We start from the raw sequence: 20119 nt of genomic DNA on the forward strand, positions 1-20119 counted from the left end.
TACATATTAGATAGTATCACCAAGCCAAAAAAGATAACGTTCATTGAAAAGATGTCAATTTGACCTTTCAAAGTTATCAGAAGTGGGCATTACTTACTTAGAGAAGTCTCTGCAATGGGGCAGACAGGGTGGCTCACACCTGTAATCCTAATACTTTGGGAGGCTGAGGTGGGAAGAATGCTTAAGGCCAGGAGTTCAAGACCAGCCTGAAGAAAAGCAAGATCTTTGTCTCTACAAAAAATAGGAAAATTATAGGGGTGCGGTGGCACACACCTGTAGTCCCAGCTACTTTGGGAATCTGAGGCAGGAGGAACACTTGAGCCCAGGAGTTTGAGGTTGCAGTGGGCTACGATCACACCACTGCACTCTAGCCTCAAGCCCCAGAGATAGAGAAAGACCTTGTCTCAAAAAAAAAAAGAAAAAAAAAGTCTTGTCCCTGCCTAATACTAAAGTGCCTAATTTCATATATATGAGTACATATGTTCCTTTGATTAAAAAAAAGACAGGCCAGTTGTATTCTCCAGGTTTAGAGCCCAAATGGCCAAAAAATTTCAAATTACTTCTCAGTTTTAAATCATAACATTTATCCAACATAAAATTTCTTCTTTTTTTTTTTTTTTTTTTTTTTGAGACAGAGTCTCACTCTGTTGCCCAGGCTAGAGTGAGTGCCGTGGCGTCAGCCTAGCTCACAGCAACCTCAAACTTCTGGGCTCAAGCGATCCTCCTGTCTCAGCCTCCCGAGTAGCTGGGACTACAGGCATGCGCCACCATGCCCGGCTAATTTTTTCTATATATATTTTTAGCTGTCCATATAATTTCTTTCTATTTTTTTTTAGTAGAGATGGGGTCTCGCTCTTGCTCAGGCTGGTCTCGAACTCCTGAGCTCAAACGATCCGCCCACCTCGGCCTCCCAGAGAGCTAGGATTACAGGCGTGAGCCACCGCGCCCGGCCAAAATTTCTATCATTAAAATTTATGAGGGCTCTCTCCTAAGTCTGAACTTTTTTCATTAGAAATTCATTAGACTCACCTAACATTTGGAGATTAGTAGCATGAAAAGATATTGTTTCATCCATGTGTTGAAGAAGCCGACCTGGTGTGCACACAAGTATATTTATGTTGTTGATCCTCTCGGCCTCATGTTTCAGATCCTGAAAACAGTTGTTTCTTTTAATTACAGACATATCATTCTGAGCAGCCTGTGTACCAAAACTATAAAAACTATTTGCATGTGGCATATCATAGCAGTTTAGATACTCCTGGAAATAGACATAACTTCTCCCTTCAATATCTGCAGCATATCCAAATTCCTGTTATAAATAACAGGAATTTCTGTTACCCAAATGTTATAAATAAATTCTTTAAGTGAAGACAAAGAGCTCAGAGTTCTCCTATATTCTTAATCATATCCAGGATTTTGAGGCCAAGAAAAAATAATCACATGAATGCTCCAAGTCATGATTTCCTATTGGGTATGCCAGAACTGACTTAAAAACTGGAATTACTCCCATTCTTTAAGTCAGGATCCAGGGGCATTGAACAGACTTTGACACCACTCACTGCACTCTGTGGACTGAAAAAAAGAGCTAAGCTCTCTACATTTTAGAGCTACTCTCCTTAAGAACTGTAGAATGTTGTTAACCGTTAAACTGGGTGACAGGTACATGAGGTTTGTGATACTATTCTTTCTTTTGTGTATGTTTGCTTAGAAATTCAAGAAGTATTTCTCCTCACAGTATAGAGAAGGCTCTAGCAGACACAGGCATTCCAGATGTACTACACTATAAGTAGAACAAAAGTTGAACAGCAGGTCTTATGACCTAAAATAAAAATTCCTCAAAACAATCTACCTTCCTCTCTTCCACTGCTGACATAGCAATGTTCTGGATTATTCAACCTCTTAGAAACCTTACTAGAAGGTACTAGTTCTCATACTGAAATGTTGTATTTCCCAATGAGTATTAATGAATAGGTTTACAGGATAATTAGAGCAAATCTGTCTGAGAGCCTAATCAATTCAGATACCCTGACAAAAACAGACTTCCTGGTCCAACAAAATTGACAATCAGACTCTAGGTGACAGTGACCACAGCAAGGTGCTACCACTCCATGAGGCTCTGTCTAGGAGGTCAGTCTGTTTAAATGAAGTCACCATTCCTTCCTCGTCAACTGCCATAGTACTCCAACACAGGTTAAGGAAGGAGGAAGGACAAAAGAGCACACCTTTCCACCAATGATGAGAGCAGCTGAAAAGTCATGATTTTTTCCTACTTTTCGGAGAACTTCAAAGGTCTGATAGGCTAGTTCTCTCGTAGGTGATATTATCAGAACTCCCAGGCCATCTGTTGAGGTCCACTGCAGACGATATAAGGCTTCCAACACCTCAAAGAAAACAGCAAAGTCATGTTAAGTCCTTAGAGAAGTCAGCTTTTTGACCTGCATCTAAAGCTTGCCCCTCGAAATCAAAGGAACTTTCCAAGCAGAAGGCAAACCAGTCAAGTTTTATCCAATCCAAAAGAAGAGATTTTGTTTTTCTTCTATCCATCAGAATCATCTACCCCCAACTCAGAGGGAAGGAAAAAGCAGCCCCATGATAGTTCAGCTGCTGCCAGAGCCATGCAATCAGAAGACTGGCTATCAGTGAAAGGTATGTACAGCCCACAGATTAAAACAGAAAAATATTTATCATTTCCTGAATAGCTACATTAAAATAAAGTTTCATCTATATAGCTGCTATACTTTTATAGTGACTGAATTCTCTAGTTGTAAAGAGACATTGCTTTAAAAAAAAAAAAAAGGAAAAAAGCACTAGGATTTAAGAGAAAAGTAATTCTGCAATATTTGGAACAAAAACTAAAATGAGATTTTTCTGAGACAATTATTTTGTAGGAATGAAAAATTAAGAGATCAACTGCATAACTGAGATGTTAGTGAACCTCTAAGAAGCTCTACTGTTTTACTACTGTAAAAGACAGGTATCAATGTCCCAGAAAATTCAACAAATGCCCAAAGCTCCTTAAACTGAGCATATTTCAGGTTTATACTAAACAGGTAGCAAGTATTATATAAATGGCACTGGTAAGCTCACAAAGGTGAGAGCAGAAACATCTTCCCACCACCCCTACTACAGGGAAGAACCATTCTGACCTACCACACTAGAGAATCCCACTTCCATCAGGTTGTAATGACTTGTCAAGGCACAATTATTCATTCAATAAGTTACTGAGTGCCTGCCACATGCAAAGCACTGTGTTAGGACCTGGGGAATATGGTACAAAATGAGACAGATGTGGTTCCTGTGTAATAAAGCTTGCATTCTATCCAGGAAAATCTAACATGAAAACAACTCTTTTTATAATTTATTATTTGCATCTAGGCATGGGATGTTATAAAATTATAATAGAGAATCTGAACCAATATAAATAATATACTTACTGGAACAAGGAAAGCCAAAGTCTTGCCAGATCCAGTTTTGGCAGCTCCAAGTACATCTTTACCCTGCAAAGCCAATCCAATGGTCTGCTTCTGTATCTCAGTTACCAAACGGTACTGGGCTTCTTGCAAACCTGACACAAAGTGGAGGGGAGAATGATACTTTAGAAAATCCCTGCAGGATGGTGTTTCAGGCTGAGTTGTGTCCTCGCCAAAATTCCTATGTTGAAGTCCTAACCCCCAGTACCTCAGACTATATTTGGAGACAAGGCCTTTGAAAGAGGTGATTAAGTTAAAGGGAGTCCCTTAGGGTGGGCTCAATCCTTCACAACTGGTGTCTTTGTAAGAAAGAACTTGAACAAAGACACACCAAGGGTACACATACACAGAGGAACTAACGTGTGAAGAGGCAGCAAGTTACTATATGATCCAGCAATCCCACTCCAGGGGATACATCCAAAGGATATGAAATTAGCATGTTGAAGAGCTATCTGCACTTCATGTTCATTGCAGTATTATTCACAATAGGCAACATATGACATCAACCTAACTATCCATCAATGGATGAATAAAGAAAATGTGGTATATACACACAACGGATTATTCAGTCTTTCAAAAGGAAATCCTGTCATTTGCAACAACATGAATGAACCTGGAGGACATGGTGTTAAGTGAAATAAGCCAGGAACAGCAGAACAAATAACCACATGATCTCACTTCTATGTAGAATCTAAAAAATGGGAATTCATAGAAGCAGGGATAGAACGGTGGTTACCAGAGGCTGGGAGGGAGGGGAGATTGGGAAGATGTTCGTCAAAGGATAGAAAATATCAGTTAGGAGGAATAAATTCAGGAAATATGTTGTATATCATGGTGACTATAGTTAATTACAATATACTGTATACTTGAAAATTACTAAGAGTTGATTTTAAGTGTTCTTACCACAAAAAAGTATGACGTAATGCACCGTATACATGTTAATTATGTTCCATGTTAATTAGCTTAATTTAGCTGTTCCACGATGTATACATATTTCAAAGCATGTCATACCATAAATATATACAATTTATATTTATCAAAAAAAAAAAAAAAAGGGCAGCAAGAGGGTGGCCATCCACAAGCCAAGGAGAGAGGCCTGGAAGCTTCTCTCATGGCCCCAAGAGAAAACCAACCCGGCCAGCCCCTTGATCAGGGACTTCTAGCCTCCAGAACTGTAAGAGAATAAGTTTCTTTTGTTTAAGCCACGCAGTCTAGTATTTTGTTATGGCAGCCCTACCAAACAAATATAAGCAAAAATATACTTTTGTTTGCTCCCTTATTTTAACTAACACAGTTAGATTTCATTTTAATTATTCAGTGGCTCCTCAAATCTTGTGTTTTTTTAACTAATGTTCTTTAGCCCCTCCAGATAGAATGAGAATGACAAATTGTTAGATGCAAATATTACTTATTTTTGTTGGTCCCATGATATCAAAATTTATCCAAATTAGATTTTTCAGGTTAAACTTTAAATCTTCTCCCATTTATCAAAAGTGCCAAGAAATCCAATAACATGTCCCAAGATTACCACATACCTACCTTTCAATGTTTTTTTGGACAAGGGGAAATCTGAAAATCTTGTAATTTCATTCACATTTATCTGGAAAAGAAGGAAAAAAGGGAACACTGTGAGATATGACACAATAACCTACTGGATTGGATAATTCCTTTGTTTCACAATAAAACCATGTTTTCTCTATACCATATTGCCTAGCTCATCCTTCATGCTGTGGGATTAAATTCAATTATCACTTCTAATTAAAAGCTATCGTTCCTTCTGAAAAGAAATATGCCTTGAAAAAGCTGTCCTAAATCAAATATAAATTTGTAACCACTTCAGATGATAAGAAAAATTCACTCAACACACACACAAGACACACATTACCACCTTGAACATTCTTTATCTCCAAAATGTTGACACAGTCATGGCCAACCACATCAATTTTAGGAAGAAAATTTACTCTCAATCATCCTTCAAGTGATATCAGTTTAAGAAAAAAGGGACAAAATGACTATAAAACACAGACCACGATGACAATAGTTCTATATACACAACTTGCAGAAAAAATTGAAACTAGTTGGAGAAATGTATCATGTTAACACAAACCTTTCAAAGATTTAACCATAAATCAGTGGCCTATGAAATCTAACCTGAGAACTATTCATTTGGGGGTATAAAGAAGGGCATTATTTCAAAAATAATCAGGGGGAAATGTCTATCATGCTTTGAAGCCATAATAAGTAACATTTTGCTGTTTAACTTTACATTATTCAAATGTTCATTACAGATGTTCTTTATTAGCATAAACCCAATTTTCCAAATTTCACTTCAGCTGCTCAGGGGAATTATTTTATTACAGATGCTGAAAGCAGGAAAAATTCTGCTCAGATCTGGGAACATCCTGCCAAATTATTCATGATTCACAAAAGGGAAAAGCTGCATTTGTAAGGTTCATTTATTTAAATTACACTCTAGGCAGTAAAGAGACGACAGTTGTATTTCATTTTACAATCTACATATCATCTGTCCCAGGATTCTTAAAGTAGCCCAGGCAGGGTTACTCTCTGTCCTCAAATACGGAGAGCTCACATATTAAAACATTATCTTAATCCCTGTGAATCATTACAGGTATCATTGGAGAGGAGGCAGAATCAGTGTACTAGCATCAGAAGAATGGTTTATTCAAATAACATCCTGTCCCAGCAAGGAACCTCACATAGAAGATAACCTTCCAAACAGGACGTTAAAGTTAAAGTTAGGTGTGGTCCACTCTTGCACTTGTGGTATTGTCAGCTAAAAAGCTATTTTCACAGGGAATGGAGTGCCCACAGTAGACCAGCAATACGCTCTTCAATACCCAACTATATGCCATAGTCTTAAAAAGAGGCCAAAGAAAGAAAAGGAAATTTTGATTTTGCCAATGCTCTAGAACAGAGGTCAGCAAACTGCAGCCTCCAGGCGAAATCCAATTCGCTGCCTGTTTTTGAAAAGTTTTACTACAGCATAGCTACAACCATTCATTTACATATTGTGTACGCAGTTGTGACAGAGACTGCATGGCCTATAAAGCCTAATATTGACTGTTGGGCCCTTTACATAAAGTTTGCTGACCTCACTCTGGAATGTTCTCAGTTACATTCCAAGGAATACTTAGCCACAGCAGAAAGCTATGGTTCCTGCAAACAAAGTAACACTCCTTCTTCCCTTCATTCGTTTCTTAGAAAAAGAAAAAAAATCACTTCTGTCTCCACAATCCTCATACTCCCTCTAAAATCTCTGTAATCATTCTTCTGAACTCAGAACAGATATTTCAGGGATGGTCCTTATTAAAGGCTTCCCAATGGTGGTGGAAAACTTAGAAGGGGCAGAAGGGAGAACAGGGTGAGTTATCACTTAACTACCCTCTTATACTTCTTACAACTCTGATAATGCCTATTTCTCACTAAAGTGAATAATGCCTGGGGAAAAAAAAGTATAAAAATTCATAGACTGCAATCAAGAGAAGAAAAGCAACCTGCCTCAAATCACTCCAGGCCAAATGTTGATTAAAAAAGAGATTAGAATGCAGAGTTTCTATGTAGTACAGCTGATGAATCCCAGGTGCAGAGAGTTTGAGTCATTCAGCAATAGGGAGAACAGTTGCTGAACTAAAACAAACAGCTCAACATTTCTCACTAAACCTCAATCCCCAGTTCTGCATCAGCCCCTCCAACGCACACACGCCCCAACCCAAAGTGATAGCCTTGGAAATACACCACACAGACCTCCTGCTGCAAAAAGCATGAGTGATGGACCGTGCTAGAGATCACCCATACAAATCCACCATGAAAAAAGCAAGTTTCCCCTGGGTTACTCCCAGTCAGTGGCTGAGCTCAGCGGCAGTGCTACTACAGGCCTGGGGTTCCTCCCACAGACAACTTTGGAACGAGGACTCCCCCTCAGCCCGAGACTCTTCCTACCTGCTCCTCATTCCCTCCTTCTCTCCTTTCCCTCCCTATTCCTGTTCCCTTTCCTTCACCCCTCACAGACATTTCCCCCCAAATGAAGCTCCAATTCAGACAATCCCATCTTGGCATCTGCTTCTCAGAGGACCCAAGACCCAGACTTTACCAATAGTCTTCTACCTGGTCTCTTAGCCTCCAAAAATTTTACAGCTTAGATATAGTCTCTAACTGCCCCCAGAGACGTCTCATTGCTTCCAGATAAAGTCTTTGAGCACACCCTTTGTGAAAATTTTCTACTGTTACTGTAACAAATTACCAAAACAGTGGCTTAAACCAACACAAATTTATTAACCTTACAGTTCTGGAAGCTGGAAGTCCAAAATGGTTTTCACTTAGCTAAAATCAAGGTGTCAGCAGAGTTGCATTCCTTCTGGTGACTCTAGGGGAGAGTCCGTTTCCTTGCCTTTTCCAGCTTCTAGAGGCTGCTCACATTCTTTGGTTATGGGCCCCCAACTTTTTTTTTTTTTTTTTTTTTTGAGTCTTGCTCTGTTGCCCAGGCCAGTAGTGCATACCTTTCATAGCTCACTGCAACCTCAAACTCTTGGGCTCAAGTGATCCTCTTGCTTCAGTCTCCTGAGGAGCTGGGACTAGAGGTGTGTGCCATCATACCTGGCTAATTTTTTTTTTTTTAATTTTTTTGTAGAGACGGGAGTCTCACTATGTTGCTCAGGCTGGTCTCGAACTCCCGACCTTCCTGACTTGGCCTCCCAAAGAGTTACAGGCGTGAGCCACTGCATCCGGCCCCCACTTCCATCTTTAAAGCTGACAACAGACATCAAGTCTTTCTCACATCACTCTGACACCGACTCTTCTGCCCCTCTCTTCCACATTTAAGTACCCTTGTGACTACATTGGGCCCACCTGGATAAGCCAAGCTACTCACCCTACTTTAGGGTCAGCTGATTTGCAACCTTAATTAGTCTCTTCATCTACCATATTCACAGGTTCCAGGGATTAGGTTGCAGTCATCTTTAGGAAGCCATTATTCTGCCTGCCACAGCCTCCAAAGTCATTCGCAGTCTACCTCCAACCCCAGCTGATACTAACTCAGGAACACATGCAGCACTCCAAGGAGTATTTCCTCCCTTGAAGAACACCAAGCATTTTCATATTTCATGTTGCTCTTTCCATCTAGAATGTCCTCGCCAATCTTTTCCATGTGGTGAACTCATCAATCAAGAACTACCTCCACTCATGGCTACCAAAAACTACTGGACAGTTTGTATACTACACAAAGACATCGACATCTTCTAAGGCTGAAGTGCGGGATCTGAAATCCAGCCCACATTCACCTCCCCAAGCCAAGCCCTAGGCTGCAATCACCAGGAAAAAGGGTAGCACGCCCAGAGGAAGCCTGTTTTTTTCTAATCATCTGGCCAGAAGGAGCTCAGTAGAGGACAACTCAACCTTTTTCCTCCTAATTACACCATCTTCTACCTCCACAGCATGAGTTACATGTTACATATGTACTATTTACTACTACAACATTTTGTACATACTATTAACATTTGCCAAAAATGCATCAACCCCACCCCACCTCCATCACAGTTCCCAAGGGACCTGGACATGTATTTTCCCATGTATATTTACACAGGACTTAACAAGCGCCTGTCCAATTATTTCAAAATGTTTCTGAATCAAATTGCTCAATATTTCACCAGTGAGGCTACTGAACATCACCTATGTACCATGGCTCTGTAATAAAAGTTTCATGCACAAACGCTACCACCTGAGGAGCCACACAGGGACGGCCTGCACCTTGGTTACCTGGAGAATAACAAATCTGCTATTCAAATAATTGTATCCTTGTATTGTTAGCCCTGGCAATTGATTTCACACTGCATTTATTTCTTGACCAAATCTTAAGAAAATACTTCTAAAAAGGAAAAGAAAGAAAGAAACCAGAACAACGCATAGGGGGATAAAAGCTGCTCCTTCAACTCAATGAGAAGATTGGGATTTAAACATTTGTTTAACTGGCTGGGAGTGGTGGCTCATGCCTGTTAATCTCAGTACTTTGGGAGGCCAAGGAAGGAAGATCACTTGAGACCTAGAGTTGGAGACCAGCCTGAGTAACATTCCAAGACCCCATCTCTACACAAAAAAATTTAAAAATTACCTGGGCATGGTGGCGTGTACCCATAGTCCTAGCTACTCGGGAAGCTGAGGCAGGAGTATTGTTTGAGCCCAGTAATTCAAGGTTACAGTGAGCTACAATAGGGCCACTGCACTCCAGCCTGGGTGACAGAGCAAGACCCTGTCTCTTAAGGAAAAAAGAATTGTTAGTTTAACAAATGCAGCACAGTAAAGTGTAGTGGCTTGAAGCTCTGGTGTCAGACTATGTAGGTTAGAACTCCTTTTTCACTTACTAGCTGTTAACTTTGCTCAAATTATTTAACCTTCCTGTGCCTTAAAGTTTCCTCACCTGTGTGGTGGGAACAATTTCACAGGGTTGTTTGTTGTGAAGATATAGCAAATCAACATGCATAAAAGTTTGATAAGTATTAGTAATTACAACTGAAACAAGAGACCAAAAAAAAAAAATGAACCAATGCTACCAACTGGACCAAAGCCATCTGGAAAAGATCTAGTCTTACAGCAAACAACATCTAAACACTGACTGAGTACCTACTCAAGGACAAGCACTGTACTACCAGACTCCTGGGAGAGCAAGATGAGTATATCACTGGTGCTAACTTTGAGAGGTTCATGGTCTAGCAGCATTCACAAAGAAGTTAAATAAAGAAGCCAATCATCACAGCCAGGTGATAAATGCTGTAATAAAGGTATCTACAAAATGCTACGGATGAACAGCAGTCCTGACTCTACCTGGGGAGATTATGAAGAGAAGTTTGAGCTAAATCTTAAAGGACCTGTACATGTCCTTAGGGTGAGGAGGACGGGTACACTCACTGCAAGCAGTGGAAACATCAAGTACCAGGAGAAGAAGCACAAGGAGCATGGCCAATTCACAAAACTACAAGTCATTCCTTCATATATGCCAATTATGTACTGCTCGGTTTACATACATTATTTCATTTGAGCTTTACAACACCATGTGTGGTTAATAATCTCTGTTTGTTGAATGAGGAAACAGACTTAGGTTAAGAAACTTGGCTAGTCAATACCTGAACTGAGTGAGATTTAAACCAGGTCTGTTTCACAACAAATATCTTACTCTTAGGGTAGACAAACATGTTGACCCACTGTGTTTGACAATTTTCCTGAAAGTAACTGGGAGCCAAGGAAGGGTCTTAATCAGGAGTAAAATGATTGGATTTTCATCTTGGAAAGAATCATTCTACCAGAAATATAGAGGATAAATTAGAAAAGTATAAGGGCCAAATCCCATCAGCCACCTGCTTCACTAATTAAAGTTTTACTAGAACACAATACCCATTCATTTCAGTATTTCTATAGTGGCTTTTGTGTTACAAGGGCACAGTTGAGTAGTTCCACCCTGATGACTGCAAAGCTGAAAACATTCAGTGATCATTTACAGAAAAAGTTTGCTGACCCCTGTGGTAAGCAATAGGTACTATAATAATCCAGGCAAGAGATGATGGGGCCTGAACTAAGGCACAGCAGCAGGGATAGACAAGCACTTGAGAAATTTAAGCAGCAGAAAAGATCACCAGTGTGACCAAATGGATGGAAGAGTGGGTAAGAGAGAACTATCTAGGACCGTTCCTGTGTTTCTAGCTTGACAGTCTGCTTAGATGGTGGAATTAGGATGTAGCAGCCTAAAAAATGGTCTCTAAATATGTCCATGCCCTAACCCCTGAAACCTGTGACTGTTACCTTATCTTATATGGCAAAAGTGACTTTGCAGATGTAATTAAAGATTCTGAGCCACAGAGATTATCCTGAATTATCTGGGTGGGCCCTAAATGCATTTGCAAATGTCTTTAAAAGAAGGGCAGAGGTAAACTGACACAGAACAGGAGAAGGCAACATGTCTATGGAGGCAGAAATCAGAGTTATGCACCCACACACCAAGGAATGCCAGCAGCCTCGAGAAGCCAGAAGAAGCAAAGAACATTCTCCCTTAGAGCATCTGAAAGGAGCATGGCCCTGCTGACACCTTGATTTTTGCCTAAACTTATTTCAAGCCTCCAGAACTATAAGAGAAAAATTTCTATTGTTTTAAGCCACCCAGTTTGTGGTAATTTGTTGTTACAATGGCAACTTTAGTCACAGGAATGTTCCACCCATTAAATCCCTGAGTATACTGCACTAGAAGGGGGCAGAGAAGCTGAATGGGTTGAATGAAGGCCAAAAGACATGGGATTTATGGGAAAGGAGGAGAGAAACTGACAGACCTGGGGAGGGGGGTAGATCCAGAGGTCAAAGTGATAACTACAAGAATACATCTGGGAACATCAGCTACAATGTGGGGATGATAGAGGACAAAAATAAACCAGCAGTCTAGCTTTTCTCCACCAATTCTTCATGGGGACATGAAGCATGTGGAGAAAATGACATGGTTACAGGAAATAGGATGGATGATGGTGTTGAGGGATGCAGTCTGGCTTAATGGTTAAAAGCAACGAGTTTAGAATTAGAAAGACATCAGCCGGGCGCGGTGGCTCACGCCTGTAATCCTAGCACTCTGGGAGGCCGAGGTGGGCGGATCGTTTGAGCTCAGGAGTTCGAGACCAGCCTGAGCAAGAGCGAGACCCCACCTCTACTAAAAATAGAAAGAAATTATATGGACAGCTAAAAATATATATAGAAAAAAAATTAGCCGGGCATGGTGGCGCATGCCTGTAGTCCCAGCTACTTGGGAGGCTGAGACAGGAGGATCGCTTGAGCTCAGGAGTTTGAGGTTGCTGTGAGCTAGGCTGATGCCACGGCACTCATTCTAGCCTGGGCAACAGAGTGAGACTCTGTCTCAAAAAACAAAAACAAAACAAAAAAAAAAAAAAAAAAAAAAGAAAGACATCAGTATAGGTTCCAATTCCACACCACCTACCAAGTGTGAGAGATTCAGACAAGTTTCTCATCCTCTCGGAATCTCAATTTTCTCATCCCTAAAATGGGATTATTAAGATCCATACCTTAAATCAAGTCAAATGTAATGTAAAGCACAAATTAATGTAAAGCACATGATGAGTGCTGAAAAATGTAGGTGTCGTTATTACCATTATTGTGGTATTACAACGATGACTATTACTGTAACTATCACAGCATCAATCTGCCTACCCTTAGGTACACCTCTGCATTTCTATGATTTTTTCCAGAACAGTAGGGTGAGCAGAAGAGTGGCCAGGACGGTGCAGAGACTTAGGTTGTGGCAGTCGGTGACATCTCCCACCCCACTCCCTTCTCCAGCCCGGTGAACTAATGGCACGCTCCCCAGTGATAGGTCCGCCCCCTCCCTTCTGAAACCCACCACCGCAGTGACCCGCTGCCCTGCTGTTGACCCAACCCGCGCCCCATCCCCAGCGCCTCACCTTCTCATAGTTCTGCATGAGGCGGCTGATACCCTCGCGCTCCACTTGCCACTCGGGTTTCTTCAGTTGCTTCCTCAACTGCTTCTTTTGGCTTTGCCTGTGCCTGTGTTTTTTCTTCCAGCGATCGAAGCTCCGCACTGGGTCGGGTCGGGCTCCCGAACCCCGAGAGTCAACAGTTTTGCCCATGCTGGCGGCAGCCACACTCCAGATCGTAATCAAACACAAGACGCCGAAGACCAGGCTCGCGGAACCAGCGTGGGGGAAAAGGCACTGAAGCGCATGCGCGAATTCCGGAGCCCACCCCCAAGCTTTTGAAACCGGGGCACGAGCCAATGACGACAGGGAAAAAGCGAGCGGTGATTGGAGATTTGGCTTCCGCAGGGAGGAGCAGTGTCGGAAAACGGGGGCGGGGCGGGCTGAGGAAGAGGGCGTGCTGAGCGCCCTTCGGAGCACGCCGGCTCTTTAAAAGGACGCATGCGCACTGATTGCTGTTACTATGGTGACGTCTTACGCTGTACGTTTAAGGGCTGTTACACATTGGCCCTGGGTTCAACCTTGCAAATCGTTGGCGAGAGCGCGCGTACAAACATTACAATCTATGATTCTCGTTTTGCGCATTTCGGCCCAGGGAGCCGAAAGATTTGCCCCAAATCGAACAGCTAGTTAATGACTTCTTATTTCCGTCCTCTGCAGTGTACCTCCCTAGGAATTAAAATGAATATATTCTTATGCCCCTCTGAGCTTTCCTTTTCGTCTGGATCCCTCAGACTCTAGCTGCAGCATTAAGGGACCTGAGGGAGAGTCTAATTGAACTTGCCTTAAAATGCTGTTATGAAGACAAAATGATACGTTATTTGCAAATTGGCCATTTAAGTGAATTGGCTTTTAATTAATTAGGAGTTTTTTTACGTTTACCTAGAGCCTCCGCAGGTACACACGGGATGGGAAGGTGGGAGAGCTCAGTTCTGGCAATGGGAATTGGGGAACTGGATTAAAATTTTCACATATAGAGTTGCCCTCAAATTCCCTTTCCAACCCCACAGGCCCAGATCACTACCTCCAACTCTATGCCCATCCCCCAAACAGGAGATGGCTGATTAGGAAGTGGGAAGGAGGTAGGAGGTGAACTGCAGAATTTCCACATTCAGTGACACTAGATGAGGTGGAGAGTAAAGCTCAATAAGGAGAAATTATATAAAAGTACATATACATCCTCAGAAAATTAAAAATAGAACTACCATATGAGCTAGCAATTCGACTTCTGAGCACATGCTCAAAAGAATTGAAAGCAAGGTCTCAAAGAGATATTCATTTGGATACCCATGTTCATAGCAGCACTATTCACAATTGCTAAAAGGCAGAAGCAACCTCAGTGTCCGTAGACTGATGAATATTGGATAAACAAAACATGGTATATACATAATATGGAATATTATTCAGCCTTAAAAAAGAAGGAAATTCTGACACACACTACAACATTGGTAAACCTGGAGAACATTATGCTAAGTGACATAAGCCAGTCACAAAAGGACAAATAGTACTTTTATGAAGTAGAGTTGTCAAAATCATAAAGAGAGAAAATAGAGGGGTGGTTGGCAGTGGCTGGGGATAGCGGGCAATTGGGAGTTACAGTTCAATCAGTGTAGAATTTCAGTTTTGCAAGATGAACAGAGTTCTGGAGGTTAGTTGCACAACAGCGTGAATGTACTTAATGCCACTGAATTATATACTTAAAAATGGTTAAAATAGTAAATTTTATGCTATGTGTACTTTACCACATATATATTTACCACATAGGTATGCATATGTTAACTAACCCGCAAGGAGGGTTCCCTTTGTTGCTCACCCCACAGAAAGCCAATTACTGAGACAAGGATCGTAAAGGAAGAAAGGAGATTTATCGTGAAGGATGTATGAACTGGGAGATGGGAGGAATGGACTGCCCTCCCCAACAAACAGGGTCAGGAGGTTTTCTGGGGATGAACTGACTAATGCATGAAATGAGTGAGCATCATTACATGTTTGGAGCAGAGTGCAGGGCACCCAAGCCACAGTGAGAAATCATGTTAGTACATACATCGCATGATCAAAAAATGATGGATATGTCTCTCCCAGGGCAGGGATTTTAGTAGTATAATGAGCTAGGTAGGGAACCTGAGGTCTGAAGGCCACAATGTGGCCCTCGAGATCCTCAAGTGCGGCCCCTCGACCAAATGAATCCAAACTTCACAGATCCTTTTAATAAAGGGATTTGTTCTGAAAAAGTTGGATTCAATCAAAAGGCTGCATTCAAGGATCCAGAAGGCCACATGTGGCCCCACGGCCTCAGGTTTCCCACTTCTTTCAGCCTGTGTGCAGGCAGGATACAAGGAGCAGGTTGCTCAGTTGGTCCTTGGGCACGATCTGGGTGGGGTGTCACTTATCGTGTCTTCTCTGGACAAACAGGAAGTATAAGGCATTTTAGTTATCTCATGGCTGTAAGGAGGTTCCGCTGTTTCTGGGGAAAAAAATTCAAAAGGGAATGCATCAGTGCAACAGAAAGTTACAAAGTTCTGGTCAGCAAATTTTACTGGCCTGGGAATTTGAAACATAAGAGAACTATAAAAAGCTGTTTTTTGCTAATGGAACCAGTTATGCATACAGAACAATGAGGCCCTCACCTGTAACTCACTCTCCTGAAACTGAAGCAGCCAGACGTATATGTACCCCAGGCAAGAAACTGGTACATTCATCTGTAGGGAAACTGAACGCCCAAGAGAAAGACCTCCATATAATACAGTTAGGCAGCTGCAAAAATAATGGCAAGTCCCCAACCTCCCCCTCACTCTTCAGTGAAACTTACCAGTTACTAAGCCCTCCAATTCACTTGTTTTTAATCAGCCTTACTCTTAAATACGAACGAATAACCAAAAACCACCAAACACTTGAGGAAATCCTTTAACTTAAAAGTTTTAAACCAATGCAAAAAGCTAAAGAAATCTTCAAAAAAATCATTATTCATATTTTTAGAAAGATAAGGCATTATATCCAAGAAATAAAAACAAAGAATACTCAGAGAACAAACTAGAACTCTCAATAGAAGTCATTTTTCTTTGTTATATAAATCAAATTTTCAACATAAAATAATAGAAAATTCAAATCTTAGTCACAATGAGTGACTCAGTATCACATTTCAAAGTCATTAGGATTTAATAATTTGTAATAAAAATGGTCCATATCTTGAGCACATAAAATGACATCTTTACAATGGTTTCAATGCTTATTTTGTTCCAATACCTTGTTTCTGTAGAAATGACCCCTAGACAGGCTTTCAGTTGTGACATTGAGGACAATAAATAGTTTTTAACACATTTTAATTTTAAAAATCTATATTCTCCACTGCCAATCAATATTCACAAAATTTCTAAAGAGCTGGAAATGTGCCTGGTGACTACTGCTACAAATTCAGGCAAAACTTCAGTGGGGGGGGGGGGCATTATTAAAATTTAGGGGAGGAATGTAATATTTTTTAGCTCATTGTCATACATTGATGCCCCCATTTAATATTATTCATCAGTTAGTTTCTAGTTGTAAATCTTTAGATAGTTGAAGTAGTTGATCCTCATAATTCTTCAAATTATATTAATATGTCTCTAAAACTCTGAAAAGACCAATATATCCCTTCAATACTTTAAAACTATTTTTAGAAGTTTATTTTGTTTGAGAAACAGAGAGAGAACGATGCCCCAGTAGTGATGACCACAACTATTCCCAGATCTCAGTCTTCTAAAGAATTGTTCCACTGTTGTTTTGTTTAGTATGTTGATGCCAAGATGTCTGATGTCTGATTCCTATCTGATTTTATTTTTTTAGTAATGACCTTAATTGTTTTGAATTGAGAATCAGATGAATTTTCTTCCTTTTTTAAAAAAATAAATCTGATTGTTTTACTAAATTATATTTTACTGTTAACTGTTTTAGGGTCAATTTCCCAAGCACACAATGAACTTCTTCAATAATATTTCTTTGTTTAAGTGTTTCTGTTCTCTACATTGTAACTGCCTCTTTACATTGTCACTAAAGTTAAATCTGTTTAATTTTAAGAGAGTCCCACAAGATCTGAATAACTTGGTTGAAGATGCTAAAAGTTGAGCCCATTCATGTCCTCTTATCATGCAAAAATGGCAAATAACATTTTGTAAATCAATTCCACTGTATATTTGACTTGTTTCAATTAGAAAAATTAATTTAATACAACAAAGCATATATTTATTCAAATAATGCAATCCCCTTTGTTTCTTTATACCTTATCAATATAAGATTTCTCAGTCTGAAATCATTCTTAGGATACAAAAGAATTTTAGAAGTTGCAGCTTTGGTTGATTCCATCTCTTTTTACTCATATCCTCTAACACTTGGCAGAACAAACATGTAGCCACCTTGATTCCAGAGTGTAACCTCTCTGAAATTTTTAACAACAAAAATATATTTACCTAATTGGCTAGTACACATCAATTAGAAAACCTGCCAAAGCCTGCCAAAACTGTTGTGCTGCTAACTACTCAGAAGTCATAATTTAATTAGTTTGTCTATGTATGCCTTTGTTCATTAATTTATCTAATTTTTGTTCAGTTATTTATCTAATTGTCTTGTATTGGACATTTTTTTTGAAACAGAGTCTCATTCTGTGGCCTGGGCTGGAGTGCAGTGGTGTTGTCATAGCTCACTACAACCTCAAACTCCTGGGCTTCAGTGGTTCTCCTGACTCAGCCTCCCATGTAGGTAGGACTACGGGCATGCGCCACCACTCCTGGCTAATTTTTCTATTTTTTCTAGAGATGGGGTTTTGTTCTTGCTCAGACTGACCTCAAACTCCTGGCCTCAAGTGATCCTCCCACCTCAGCCTCCCAAAGTGCTACGATTACAGGCATGAGCCACCATGCCTGGCCAACATTTTTAAGCCTCAAGAATACAAAAATTAAGATGAAATTGTCCTTGCCTCAAGGAGTTTATAATCTAGTATGATGGTCTCCAAAGTTACCTGCAGGAGAAATACATAGAGAGCTTTCAAAAAAACAGTACTTCCTGAGCTTTACCCCAAAATATTCTGATTCTACAAGTATGAAACAAAGACCAGGCAATTCTAATACAATCAGCCAAGCAGTCTACAGATTATCTTTTAGGAATCTCTGGTCTAGTAGATTATAATTATAATTAATCATAATAATTGAAGCTGATTATAATTAATTATATAAATTGAACCAGTTCAAGTTTAATGCTACTAAATAAAACTATAAAAATTAACATATAAAGGGAAAATAGTAATAGATAAATCATCTGTATGCCCATGATTTATAATTGAGCCTGTGGCTCTCAGACATAAGGATTCTCATACTGAGGTCTACTAGTAAAAACATTGAAAACTCAGGCCCTAATCATTTATCTGAGGTAAACTAAAGTTCTACCATTATTGTCACTAAGCGAGGAAGTGGAACTTCCAGAAAGTTATTTTTGGTCCATCATGGACCAGCAGGTGGCAGTCTAGGATTAAGTGCTATCTTTCCCCTGTGGTTAGACTGAATTTAGCTTTAGTTTTTATAGTCACCAAGTAATTGGTTTACTGCTCAGTTTATCTGCCTTATTATAACATTTTGGTTTTAGGATATACTTTACAATTAGTACTCTTCAAATTTTCTGGAATATTTTTTAATCCATTCTTCCAACACTTCTTTTTAATTAATAGGAAGTAATTGCTAATGTTTATTAAGCATCTAGTAAATGTTTCTATGTATTGCTATGTTCATTATACACATTATTTCTAAATCTCACACAACCCATTTTCCAGATGAGAATACGGAAGTTAAGAAAGATTAGTGTGAATTACCTTTTTGGGTTTCATTTTCTCATTTTTAAAATGAAGGGGATTGAATGAGATAATCTTTAAATCTCCCTATTTTAAAAAAGCCAGAAAAAAGAGAGAAAGATTAAATAATATTCCCAGGGTCACCAACTTTATAAATGACAGCACTGGTATTCTGCCTCAGTTTATGGCACTGCAAAACATAAAATTTTTATCTAATTCATTCATGGAAAGCCTTCTATTTATCCTGTATAGGAAGAATTGGGATCTTTACAAATAATAGTTTATCTTCAACTGGGGTCAATCTTATTATTTCTAACATGAGACTGAGTTAGGTTATTTGAGATGACCTTGAATCTAATTGTTCACTACTCATGTACAGTTTCCCCATATTAATATTTCCATGTCTTGCATAGATTCAATAAGAAATCTTTATCAAACAGTATTCTTCCCAGTTTTTCCTTTTGGGGAAGATGTTCCCTCCCCTATGTGGAAACATGAGCAGTAGAGGAGAAGCCATCCCCCCTGGCACTCCCCAGTTTAATAATTAAGCCTTTGGTCATCCATGAGTGTGACCATACCCCTCAGAAAAATAAACCAACACTCTGTCAGGACAGTCTTGGGTCCAATTTCAATAAGTCATTGCTGAAAACATGCTAAGTGAAAAAATCCAGTCACAAAAGACCACCTATTGCATGATTCCATGCGTATGAAATAACCAGAATAGGACAATCTAGAGATACAGAAGGTAGATGAGCAGTTGCCTGGGGCTGGGGATGGGGAAAATAGCTGCTGCTCATGGGTATGGGGTTTCTTTTGGGGATCAGGAAAATGTCCTAAAACTGTGGTGATGTTTGCACAACTTTCTGAATATAGTAAAACCCATTTAATTGTACCCTTTAAATGGATAAATTGTTTGGTATGTAAATTACATCCCAGTAAAGATGTTAAAGAAACCACTGTCCCTAACTCAGCCACTACCCTCAGACTCACCCAGTGTGTATGTGTACTACAAACCTCCATAATCAGACACAGTAGCATCTTGTCCTTCAGATATTCTTTTGGGACCTCTTAGGCTGTTCTTCTTATTCTCTGAAAAATTTCTGAAATGGGTCATGCCATACTAGGCATGTCTTAGGTAAAAATATCGCTCCCTATCTACTAATATTTCCCATACTATGAATAAATTATATCCACCCATTGTCAACTAGAGATTGAACTTAGGCATTTATCTAACAAATTAACACACTTTTGAGAGTGAAAGGAAGAGCTATTAATAATTACTCTGAAACTTAAGCCATAAACCAGGACCATCCTGGGAAAAATAGGGCATATAGTTCCTAACTATA

The 20119-nt window shown here is 39.8% G+C and overlaps 1 protein-coding gene across 1 annotated transcript in view; it reads right to left on the reverse strand.

Annotated features, from left to right (window-relative positions):
* Positions 1-13196, reverse strand: part of DDX10 (DEAD-box helicase 10) — a 251676-nt gene extending 238480 nt beyond the window's left edge. Inside the window, exons 1-5 of the mRNA XM_069468967.1 lie at positions 12932-13196; positions 5010-5070; positions 3435-3565; positions 2223-2381; positions 1030-1150 (exon numbers count right to left, since the gene is read on the reverse strand). Of these exons, the coding sequence (XP_069325068.1) occupies positions 1030-1150; positions 2223-2381; positions 3435-3565; positions 5010-5070; positions 12932-13117 (658 nt within the window). The 5' untranslated portion in view covers positions 13118-13196. The remainder of the gene's footprint in view (positions 1-1029; positions 1151-2222; positions 2382-3434; positions 3566-5009; positions 5071-12931) is intronic.
* Positions 13197-20119: the final 6923 nt, after the last annotated feature.

The sequence above is a fragment of the Eulemur rufifrons genome, chromosome 6, assembly GCF_041146395.1.
Source record: "Eulemur rufifrons isolate Redbay chromosome 6, OSU_ERuf_1, whole genome shotgun sequence".
Classification (NCBI taxonomy): domain Eukaryota; kingdom Metazoa; phylum Chordata; class Mammalia; order Primates; family Lemuridae; genus Eulemur; species Eulemur rufifrons.